The sequence below is a fragment of the Eretmochelys imbricata genome, chromosome 9, assembly GCF_965152235.1.
Source record: "Eretmochelys imbricata isolate rEreImb1 chromosome 9, rEreImb1.hap1, whole genome shotgun sequence".
NCBI lineage: Eukaryota > Metazoa > Chordata > Testudines > Cheloniidae > Eretmochelys > Eretmochelys imbricata.
The window spans coordinates 79,639,860-79,652,346 of NC_135580.1; the positions used below are offsets into that span (position 1 = coordinate 79,639,860).

The following is a 12,487-nucleotide window of genomic DNA, read 5'->3' on the forward strand; positions in this document are numbered from 1 at the left end:
ATTGTATCCAATTTGCAAATGAATTCCAATTCAACAGTTTCTCGCTGGAGTCTGGATTTGAAGTTTTTTTGTTGTAATATAGCAACCCAGTCTCTATTCAAGCCTATTTCCCCTTGTTTTTTCCTACCACCACCCCCCCCAAGCTGTTCTTGTTAAACCCTGCATTTGTGCTGGAAATGGCCCACCTTGATTATCATACACATTATAAGGAGAGTGGTCACTTTAGATAAGCTATTACCAGCAGGAGAGTGGGGTGGGAGGAGGTATTTTTTCACGCTTTGTGTGTATATAAAAAGATCTTTTACACTTTCCACAGTATGCATCCGATGAAGTGAGCTGTAGCTCACGAAAGCTTATGCTCAAATAAATTGGTTAGTCTCTAAGGTACTACAAGTACTCCTTTTCTTTTTGCGAATACGGACTAACAGGGCTGTTACGCTGAAAGATATTAGAGTGCCTAAATCCCACCATGGCAACCTACAAAATTCCTGCTGAACCCTGTAAGGCATTGAGTAAGTTTAGGCATTAAGTTTTCAAAATTCCCTAGGCAGCTACATCTCTGTGTCCTGGCATGCACAGTATTGCCTCACTCAAGCCAACAAGCAAGTCAGCAACTAGGGAAGACAGGCATTTGGCTACCTAAGCTGCAGGTGGCGTGATGTGGTAGCTATGCACAGAGGAAGGGTTACCTACCCTACAAGATTGGCCTGGAGTCTCCAGGAATTAAAGATTAAAGACTGTCATGTGATGAAATCTCCAGGAATACATCCAACCAAAACTGGCAACCACAGAGGCTATCAGGTAGATCACGTCCCATTCAAAATCTAGATGGAGGAAAAAGTTGTGCCCACCTTATAACATTTAGTTCACTGGTTTGAGTACTTACCTTGGACGTGGGAGACCCAGGATCATTCCCCACCACAGTAAGAGGGGGAGGATTTGATCAGGGGTCTGTCTCCCACCTCTCAGGGGAGGTGCTCTAACCAGTAGGCTAAAGCCTATAAGGAGGGCAGCACCATTGTCACTACCTCCTCCTACTGTTTTGCATGGAGTGAGGTAGCTGCCCCCAAAAAAGCACCTAAACTGCCTGACTCCAGGTCCTGGGTTCTTCGATGTGAATGGCTAAGCAGAGAGAGGCTTAGCAGGCATCCCGCTCCTGGGCATTGCCCTTTGCCTCGGTTAGGCGGCTCGCCAGGTGGTTTAGATCCGCTGGCTTTGAGGATTGCATTCCTAGGGGCCTGTCGCTCCCCATTCTCTGAAAAGGGAGCCCAGGCGCCTAACTCGGGCTTCGTGTGTCGCTCTCGTGTGCTGAAGCGGTAGCCGCCAAGCTGCTCAGTTGCTCCCCCACCTCCATCCCTGGGTGGCTCCCACCCACGTGACGGGAAAGCGGCGTCTCCCCTTAGGACATGGCGGCAGCAGCCGCAGAAGCTTTCAGGAAAAACATCCAGTGAAAGCCTGACCCTTGGCACTAGTGCAGCAGCCGCATGCTGGGCCCTGTGCCCGTGGGTGGGCTGCTACCCCCAAAGTGGGCGCCCGCTGCGGGAGGCTCAGGCGCTGAGCGCCCCCACCTTGACCCTGTCGCCACCTAAACCTGCCCCCTCCCCCTCAAGAGCGGCCCCCCCTTCCCCGGAGGATTAGCCCCTGGCCCGGGGCCATTTGCCAACCAAACTGCGCAACGTCGCGCGTTAGATTGTTTGGCCCCTTCAGGGCATTCCATTGACGTCATCGAGGCCCTGAACGCCCCGCCCCTCAGCTCGTTCCTCTCCGAGCCACAACAACCGCCACGCTCGGAGTGGTGGCGCGCAGAAGGGGGCGGGGCCAGACCCGGCAAGGCCCAGCCAATGAAGAGGCTCGCGAAGGGAGGCCCCGCCCCTCACGTAGCGTCGTTGGCTTCCGGGTAGGCCTTTGCGCGCGGCTGGCCGTTGTGTGGTCCGTCGTCTCCCATCTGTGCGCGAGGATGAAGGAAGCGGTGGCCGGCGGTCCCGGCGCCACCCCCGTGCCCGGCTTCCTGGCGAAGCTCTGGGCCCTGGTGGAGGACCCGGGCACCAATGATGTGATCGCCTGGGGCCGGGTAAGCGCCCCCACCCCCCTCCCGTGGGGCAAGGCGCATGCTCGGCAGCGCTACTCGTCTCAGCATCCTGGGGGGGGCGAGAGAGCAGCTGGGCGTGCCCGGGGAGGGGGAGGCAGGGGCCAGGAGGAGGTCGGGCCCAGTGTGTATAACGAGGTTCATTAGCAGTGTAGCAGCACACGGGGGCAGCGTTTGCAGGGGTTCGAGCTAGTGCACGAGTAGTCCTTGGGTGTGCACGTGCACCATACAGCTTGTGCTCACTGATTGAGAAGGGGTGGGTGTGTAAAACAGGGCGGTCAATAGGTGGACTGTGGGCCAAAACTGGGCCACTAGACTTCTTTTTTTTTTTTTTTTTTTTAACTGGACCCTGAAATTTTATTCTTTACTCTGGAGTCTGGACCTTGACAAAAAATAATTGACTACCCCATGTATAAAGAGTGTCTGGGTATATGTCGCATGCACACATAGTTGTAGGTAGATAGATATGCCAAGAACACAGTCTCCGGTGGTGGGTCTTGGGTTTCAGACCCCTGAAAGGGGCACAGTAGTCTGGAAAGATTGAGCACCACTGTCATATACTGTGTGAGTACCTTTGTGTTGTTAGGATTAGCATAGTGCAACTAAGGGTATGTCTCAGAGTAGCAGCTGTGTTAGTCTGTAGTCACAAAAAGAACAGGAGTACTTGTGGCACCTTAGAGACTAACCAATTTATTTGAGCATGAGCTTTCGTGAGCTGCAGCTCGCTTCATCGGATGCATACTGTGGAAACTGCAGAAGACATTATATACACAGAGACCATGAAACAATACCTCCTCCCACCCCACTCTCCTGCTGGTAATAGCTTATCTAAAGTGATCATCAAGTTGGGCCATTTCCAGCACAAATCCAGGTTTTCTCACCCTCCGCCCCCCCCCCCCCCCCCCACAAACTCACTTTCCTGCTGGTAATAGCCCATCCAAAGTGACCACTCTCTTTAAAATGTGTATGATAATCAAGGTGGGCCATTTCCAGCACAAATCCAGGTTTTCTCACCCCCCCACCCCCATACACACACAAACTCACTCTCCTCTAAGATGCCACAAGTACTCCTTTTTGTGGCACCTTAGAGACTAACCAATTTATTTGAGCATAAGCTTTCGTGAGCTACAGCTCACTTCATCGGATGCATAAAGTGGAAAATGCATTGAGGATTTTTTTATACACACAGACCATGAAAAAATGGGTGTTTATCACTTCAAAAGGTTCTCTCTCCCCCCACCACGCTCTCCTGCTGGTAATAGCTTATCTAAAGTGATCACTCTCCTTACAATGTGTATGATAATCAAGGTGAGCCATTTCCAGCACAAATCCAGGGTTTAACAAGAACCTCTGAGGAACAGTGGGGGGCGGGGGGTAGGAAAAAACAAGGGGAAATAGTTGCCTTGCATAATGACTTAGCCACTCCCAGTCTCTATTCAAGCCTAAGTTAATTGTATCCAATTTGCAAATGAATTCCAATTCAGCAGTCTCTCCCTGGAGTCTGGTTTTGAAGTTTTTCTGTTGTAATATCACAACTTACATTATGAAAAACTTTAAAACCAGACTCCAGGGAGAGACTGCTGAATTGGAATTCATTTGTAAGGAGAGTGATCACTTTAGATAAGCTATTACCCGCAGGAGAGTGGGGTGGGGGGAGAGAGAACCTTTTGAAGTGATAAACACCCATTTTTTCATGGTCTGTGTGTATAAAAAAATCCTCACTGCATTTTCCCCTTTATGCATCCGATGAAGTAAGCTGTAGCTCACGAAAGCTTTTGCTCAAATAAATTGGTTAGTCTCTAAGGTGCCACAAGTACTCCTTTTCTTTAAAGGTATGTCTACACTGGAAACTTCAAAGCACTGCCGTGAGAATGATCCCGTGGCAGCACTTTGAAGTGCGAGTGTGGTCACGCGTGAGCGCTAGGAGAGAGCTCTCCCAGTGCTCCTGGTAATCCATCTCCACGAGGGGATTGGCTCTGAGGGCTGGGAGCCCACTAGCACTTTAAAGCGCTCAGACTTGCTGCACTTGGGGGTGATTTTTCTCACCCTTGAGCCTGCAAGTTAGAGCGCTATAAAGTGTAAGTATAGACATACCCTAAATGTGTTGATCAGCCAGATGCAGAATTACAAACAATTTAATTAAAAGCAATTCTCACCTTGCAATTAGTGCTTTAGAACATCAAATTCGAAAGGTTCTAATTTAACTTTGTTGCTATTTACTTCTGACGCCTAATCTTGAACAGCGAATGTGCACTAATGGGTATGCTCCAAATAAATTTGCTAGTCTCTAAGGTGCCACAAGTACTCCTTTTCTTTTAGCAGGAGGATAGTGAAAGACCAGCCCAGCAAGTCCAAACTTGGAAATAGAATGAATATAAAACTAGTTCAGCTACCATAAAATGGCTGTTTTTATCACTGGGTTACGCTCTTTGTACTTTCAGTATCTCTTTGAGATAATCTGTGTATTTATATGTGATGACAATTGTGAGCAAAGCAATGGAGTGCAGAGGAACCTCCTCAGAAGAAGGAAGTCGGAAAGAAGGCCTGACTTTGCGGCAAGTGGGAGAGCCGTCTCGTGACTGAATTCCAACACGCACAAGCGATGATTATATTTTGTTGGAGGAACTGAGACTTTCTTTTAGAAAGACTGTGCCATATTATCACAGCTTATTCGGGAGGCATGCCTTTAAATGGTTTAGGCTCAACATTTAATTGGAAAGGGTTTACAGCACCTCACTGTCAATAGAAATGCTGCTGTGGATATCTTTTGGCTTTAAACTTTTCCTTGTAGTACTGGAACTCAAAGGGATCCTATCAACTTTAAAAATCTGTCTGAATTTATTTTACTTGCTCCTTAAAGAAGCCATTTCAGGTAGTTACCAGCCTAGAAGGCATTTGCATCTAAGCAGTTTGGAAATGTATTGTTCTTTAATTTGTACCCTTACTTTGCTTCTAGGGTGGCCAGAGCTTTTGCATTCTGAATGAGCAGAGGTTTGCTAAAGAGCTACTTCCCAAATACTTCAAACACAACAATATTTGCAGCTTCATACGTCAGCTCAATATGTGTAAGTAATGGCTGTTCTTGTGTGTCAAATGCTGCTAAGTTTGCTACCACGTAATATGGAATATCTTTAAACAAAGGAATGGAGTTGACTGGGGGTTGAGTGCTCTGACCTTTTTACCCCTGAAGCTGTGGGGCCTAATCTAGAGCCCTGTGTGGGACTAGTGTAGAGGCCTGCGGGAGGACCAGGATCCTGTGGGTCATGCAAGACCGACTGCCATAATGGTTGGAGTGGTATTCAAAATAGTCCCATACAAGGCTTTAGTCTAGTCTTGAGCTTGGCTCACAACAGAAGAGGTGTATGGTGGTGGAGTTCATCCCAGACTTGGCTTGTATGCCTCACAAACTGCTGCTCACTTGGGTGCTATAGTTGGTCTCTGCTCAAGAGGATCCAGAGCTAAAATAACAGAGAATGTTGTTTGGGATGATGTATATTGGCAGAGCTGTGCAGGGGATGCTTGCATTCTATATTTGGCTCCAGCTAGTGCTATTAATACTGCATTTTCGTGAGTACTAAACTTATAAATATTTAAAAGGAAGAAAGGCTATATGTACACACATGCATTTGTCTTTTGGAAGACAAAATGTTCTAGTCTGTGCGGCATGGTTATGTTGAAACAGGATTAGTCACATTGATACATCAGCTGGATTAAGTTCCTCATTCATAAGCAGCTTTTTTTTAACGCCCTCCTTGAAAGTATGGTGCATTGTTCTTCTTATAACACCATAAATGTATGCCCTATACAGTTCCTCAGTCAAGGCTGAATGAGGTTCTGCTCCAAAGACACAATACAGTGCTACGCTGCAGAACAAACAAGTTGTTGTCTGGTAGCTGGAATACTTCATGGGACAACTGGAGATGGAAATGATATAGAAAAACTACCCTTAGTGAAACTTCCAGTGTTTATCACTTTAAAATTTTCAGTAAGACTATGTTGTGTAACCCCAGGAAAAAGAGTAGGGTACCATGGGGAAGTCCCAGACTTATCAGAAGAGCTGGATGAAATTTATTTTTGACAACAAATGCAAATTTGGGTCAATAGAAACATTTCCACAAGTTCATGTTGAATTCACTATTCTGTTTCGATTTGGAAAGAACAAAATCCAAAAATCAAGATGTTTTGTGTCCACGCTTTCAGAATGTTTTGATTTCTCTCAATTCGAAACAACTTTTCATTTAGAATTTTGCTTCAATTTCATTAAAGGTTTGCACACACACACACACACCCCCACCCCCCAACCCTCCGCCCCCTCCAATGAAACATGTTGTTGACCCAGGAACAAACTGTTTTTGTTTGTGGGTTTTTTGGGGAAGAGGGTTGCTTGTGTTTCTTCCTCCCCACTCCAATTCGGCCAATGAGCCATAAAATCAGTTACTCACATAGCTCTGCTTACCTGTGACCCTTCCCTGGGGTATAATTCTTTAGGAACTATGTCCGTGAACTGGAGGAGTCAGCTACTGAATGTTCCTGATCACTGCAAACAAAAGCACTCTTTACTTTGGAGAGCCTCCCTTGTCACGAATGAAAGGAAGGTATTTCATTATTTCAGACCCCTTTTTGAAGGGAAAGGATTAAAAGACTTGCAGAAGAAACAGATTTGCAGTGGCTTGACGGAATGATACTGGGATTTAGTCATTTCACAACATTCCCTTTGATTATGTTGGGAAGTGACGAAGGAACTCTGCCCTTGGCTGAGTAGATTTGTACAGACTTGTCCACATCTCTGATGGTTAGATTCTATATTGGATGTAGGAGATGAGGGGATCTGTTAATCTCTTGGCATTTAGGGTGAAGTGGATAACCTCTGAGCATCCAAGGATTAAATAAACAGTTACTAGTTATCTTGTGGCAAGACTGGATTTAAACATGTAAAAGCTCCCCTGTCCCACAAAGAAACACAGATGTATGGGGCTTGATATTCCTGCTGGGCCCAGCCAGGCGTTGAGTGCAGTTTTCAGACTTGTTACCCAGAGAGCTGTATCCTGGTAACCAGACGATGTTGTTGTTTACGTTGGAAACTTAGGTTGGGAGTAGCAAGAACCCATATTACCCCTCAAGAGTGTGCTCTGCATCCTCATCATAGTATTTATGGCACTGATGGAAGTAGAACACAATGCCACCATGCTATTTTTAGAGCAGACATGCTGCTTTCCTGCTGAGTGATGTGGGGAGAGCGGCACATGTGTGTGTTCATACATAAACTGAGCCTAACTCTCCCCTGGGCTGTTCTCCTCTCCCTTCCCTACATTATTTTGCTAATCGAGGGTAATACGTGAAGATGCAGTTTCTGATGCATTCAGTTGCCATGTGAGGGTAAGAGCAAGAGATGAACAATGGGTAAAATCATGGCTCCATTTAAGTCCATGGTAAAACTCCCATATACTTCAGTTGGGCCAGGTATTTACCCAAGGTATCCTAACAGGTCATGTCTCTCTCTAACTTCCATGATTCCTTGGAAATCACTGTTCAGCTCTTTCCTCCCAGTCCTATACCATGCCTGCTTTCCAAACAACATCCACTTTCATTCCCTGGGAATGGAATCTGTTAGCCCATGTCGTTACACTCCATAGTACTGCAGGTGCATTCTCTGGCTGTGAAGTTCAGCATCGGTCAAGTGGCTGAGGGCTGGGGAAAGGTTATTTGGTCTCTTTCAGGTCCTGCTTTTGTTAACTTTATTCTTACGTGCTACAGCTATTATCATCTTACTTGGATTTGGTTTTTATTGTTTAACTGCATGTTTTGAATTTCCTTTTGGCTGCTGAGAGAAATTAGTGCTCTAATCTTTCCTCAACAGATGGGTTCAGGAAAGTGATTGCCTTGGAGAATGGTATGATTACAGCAGAGAAGAATGCAGCCATTGAATTCCAGCATCCTTTCTTTAAACAAGGGAAAGCAAACCTACTGGAAAACATCAAACGAAAGGTATAGTGCACTGAGCGTATTCATTCTTTTATCAAAGGTAGTTTATGTGGAATAAGCTGTTGGGTCTTAGTCTACTTCCTAGCCAACAAATTCTGCATGACCAAAAAAAGCACGGTCTCACTTGTGCACAGATTTTTTTTTTCTGCTACCCTGTTCAACAGATAATCTGAGGATTGGGTATTGCCATATAGACTGAATTCCACATGCGGCCCCTTCAGGTTATCCTGGTGTAATGTAGAGGACGCTTGCCCCATTTATGTTGTACCTCTCCTGAGGAAAAACAGATGACCTTAGTCTGCAGGACCATCAACCTAGTGCACTTTTTTCCACATACTAAACTCACACACTGAGTCTGTCTTGTAACAACTGCTTTGTAAAAACAGTATTTGATCATTAGATGCCAAAATCTCCTTACCAAGCAGCGCGCACCCAGAACATTATTGTACTGAGTGTAGTGTGGACATTCAGCAGTGTGCAAACGTGCATTGAGCTCTGTGGAAGATCCTTTTGGCTCTTGTGTTGCCTGAGTTATTAAAGACCAGGATGTAGATGTGAGGACTAGTTAGGAAGCTACAATTTTATTTTGCTCGATGCCCTATCTTGTGATTTCAAGTTCATGCAGCTCAAGTGCACCAAATATATATGCTGTTCTGATGCTGCCATCTCCTCCCTTCACACACACCCCCGCCCTCCCTATTTCCTACAATTGTTAGCTTTTTTGGGCAAAACCTATTTTCTGGTTCCACAGAGCGAGTATGTTGGAATAGTTGACTCACGTCGTCTCCTAAGACCGTTACCGTTACTCTAACGTGGAGACACAAGGTTCTCTGGGAACTGGTGCTATGCTTAGAATGAAGCAGGCAGGATCAAAATGCATTTTGATCAGGATACCAAGTATGCATGTTAATCTCTAGTATATTACTGATTATTAGCATCTGCAGCCACATTAGCATAGAATCATAGAGATGGGAAAGAATTAAGTCTCTAGTCCACACCTGGTAATTCTGGATTATCTAGTTGCTACTCTAAATACAACTATCTAGATCCCAGTAAACTTCTACCTTGCTGCCTTGTTATTGTGATATGGGCTGGTTTCAGAGTCTATAATGTGCAATAAGAAGGGGTTTTTTTTGTAGCTTTCTGGTTACAGCAGGTTTGTACTCTAGCAGTATTGGCAAATTTTCATGTCAGTAATATAGAGAGTCCTTGAGGGGAGAAGACTGAATCTGTGCTAAACTTTCAACATGATGCATGATGTTAAATACCCACCCTACCATGATAGCCACACTCCTTTTGGGTTCCTGATTCTGTACGCATTTAAGGCTAAAAGGATCTAAAGATTGTGGAATATTGTTTCTTTAGGGAACAAGCGTGAATGATCAGTAGTAGGTTGTGTCTGCACTGGTGTGATCTCTCATACACCGAAGCATGAGTTTATAGTTCAGTTTTACCTAATCCATCGGGGCAATCCAGACACTGTTCTTCTGCAGAATCAATCAAATTGTACTGTTCCTTATAAAAATGAAATGCATGAAGTATAGACCTTAATAAAGCACCTGCAACCCAATTCCATTTTAGGTGTCTGCAGTGAGAGCAGAGGATCTCAGAGTCTGTTCGGAAGATTTACAGAAAGTGCTTTCTGAAGTCCAGGAAATGAGAGAGCAACAGAACAACATGGATGTCAGACTGGCTAGTATGAGGAGGTAGATGATGTCTATATTTCAGATGAATATATATTTTGGACATTGATTGTATCTAATTAATGGACCCAAACTTTAGTTTCCTTGCTTAGGAGTTTCATATTAATCAAAAGCATATAGCTTAATTATTGTCCTATACTTTCCTTTGAATAATCCATGTTCCAGTTTTCTGTGTTTCATTTACCTACATGGCTCAGCAACTCCAGTATGCAGAGCCTGGGACTGTGAATCTGTTAACACTCATGCAATTTCAGTTTGATTACTAGTCTCAGAATCCATGCCAATGTTTGTGTTCTAATTGACGATTGCAGCAGGAAATGACTTAGTCTTCCTAAATACAAAACAGGGTCAGTTGTGGTTGTGTGAGAGGAGGTCAGGTGTAAGTTGAATTTGCATGTCCTAGTCTCTCTGTTCCTGCAGATCCATTCCTATGGACACTGGGTTATCCCGTTCTGACCTCTGACAAGCAAGCAGCACCAACCAAAGTTGGTAAGTATTTTCATCCCCTGCTAAACATTCTTTTGTGTTTCTTTGAAGTAGTCATTCAGATTGCTCTGAGATGGTCCTTGCTACGCTGAGCCTCTCCTTCTCTGAGCATCACACAGTGATGACCAGTTAGAAGAAAGCTATGAGCATAGGTACCTCAGGAGGCTTTGGATGGACACCTCAGACCAAAATGAGTGGCTGAGCAGCAGAGGATGTGAAAATCCCCAGTACCAATTGGTTGGTCCAGCCTGATGGAGGATGGAGCGAGTTTAACCCAGAGTCTGGATTGGTGGGTCTGAGTCACTGATTCCCAGTTATCCAGGGAAGGAATGTTGTCTTCAGTCCCTCAGGCTAGTATAAACTATGGAAACTGTGCAACTAGAGCATAGGAAGTAAACTCTCTGTTCATCTCTCCCACCTGATTTATTCTGTGTTGTAGGGAAAATAAAGCCCTGTGGAAAGAAGTGGCTGTTCTAAGGCAGAAGCACAGCCAACAACAGAAGCTGTTGTCTAAGGTACCATTGCAGCCTCTTCAGTGCTACTATCCTTATTCCTGCCTGTTGGTGACATTCCATGGCATTCTTTCATTATGTAGAATGACAGATGATGCTGTTATACGAGCATTGTTGTTGTAGCTGTGTTGGTCCCAGGATATTCGAGAAACAAGGTAGGTGAGGTAATATCTTTTATTGGACCACCTTCTGTTGGCAAGAGACAAGCTTTTGAGCTTACACAGAGCTCTTCTTCAGCTCTTCTCTCACCAACAGAAGGTGGTCCAATAAAAGATACTAACTCACCCCCCTGCGCGCGCGCACACCCCCCCCACCCCACCCCCCACCCCCCGTCTTAACTCTGCAAGAGACAGGCCATATTAATCCACCCTAGGAAAAGCAATCACAGTTACTATACATCCAGCGGGAAGTGGGGCAGAGAATTTCAAGAGGAGTGTTCAGGGAAAGTTTCAGGGAAAATGATTGAGCATGTGGGAAAATTAGGAGGCTGAATGAAGGTGGATTGTTTAGGTCCTAAACCAGGGATTTGAAGTATATGTGGTGCATAGAGGTGCACTGGGCCTGTCCCATACAGGACCTGGGAGAAAACCTTGCTGTTCACAGTAGAAATGGGGAGAACAGAGGCTTTGTCTACACCAGAAAGGGTTTGCTGGTATAGTTCTACCAGCGCACCCTCAGCTTATGCCAGCAGAAGGACAGCATCTACCTTAAGACTTTTGCTGGCATAGCTGTGTCGATTAGAGGTGTGATGTGTGTGGTTTTGTTTTTGTTCTTTCCCACACTCCTAACTGGCATAGATAGCTATGCCATCAAAGCTTTTAAATGTACATCAGGCCAGAGTGTGGGATTTGGGAACTGCAGGGACCTTGGTGGAGAATAGAAAATCATGAAATTGTGAACGAGTACAGGTGTATCTATGAAAAAGGAACAGGAGTACTTGTGTCACCTTAGAGACTAACAAATTTATTTGAGCATAAGCTTTTGTGGGCTACAAGATCTATGGGGGATCTTGAAGACCAGGAGAGCGAGACTGCTGAATTCTGGCAGTGAAGATTTTTGAAACTGAAAATTTAGGAATTGTCCTGCTGAAGGAACTTCATGGTCTGTCTGGTCTGTATCCTGTCTGTGGTGATTGTTAATACTTCATACTTCAAAGAAATATTTTTTTTAACTGTTAATTCACCTACCTGGGATGATCTAATTTTGGGGGCCCTCTTATTTTTTTTTTTTTCTTAATCTAAAGACAGTCACGCCAATTGGTAGTATTTATCTCTAACACATCTACTGTCTGCTGATAATTTTGTAGAGAAGCCTATACATTGATACTGAGTCGATTCTTGGTATCCATCCATTTGATCACATTTTCTTTTCTTTCCTCAGATCCTTCAATTTATACTAAGTTTGATGAGAGGAAACTACATTGTGGGAGTCAAGAGAAAAAGGTAACTAATTTTGACTATTTGGTGGCCAAAGAGCTCTTGTAAAGGTCCCTTAAACACTTACTTTTATTATTTTTCCCTCCTTTCCTAGCTCATTCTTTTTTTTAAAAAACCAAGTCATCAAATTTCGTAAATGGAGACTTTTGAAAGATTTTACTTTTTTGGACCATAACACCACCGCTCTCTCTCAGAAAGACGGGTGGCGCATGTCTGTCTATATGCATGTGAGAAAGAAACAGCGGTGGGACGTGTCTTCCTAACTGTGCTGCCAGTGCAGGC

General features: G+C 44.8%; 1 protein-coding gene across 1 annotated transcript in view; it reads left to right on the forward strand.

The window, feature by feature from the left end:
- Positions 1-1,896: 1,896 nt before the first annotated feature.
- The window catches only part of LOC144269970 (heat shock factor protein 3-like), a 28,729-nt gene continuing 18,138 nt past the window's right edge, over positions 1,897-12,487 (forward strand). The window contains exons 1-6 of the mRNA XM_077826101.1: positions 1,897-2,071; positions 5,043-5,151; positions 7,944-8,071; positions 9,650-9,774; positions 10,697-10,772; positions 12,150-12,211. Of these exons, the coding sequence (XP_077682227.1) occupies positions 1,958-2,071; positions 5,043-5,151; positions 7,944-8,071; positions 9,650-9,774; positions 10,697-10,772; positions 12,150-12,211 (614 nt within the window). The 5' untranslated portion in view covers positions 1,897-1,957. The remainder of the gene's footprint in view (positions 2,072-5,042; positions 5,152-7,943; positions 8,072-9,649; positions 9,775-10,696; positions 10,773-12,149; positions 12,212-12,487) is intronic.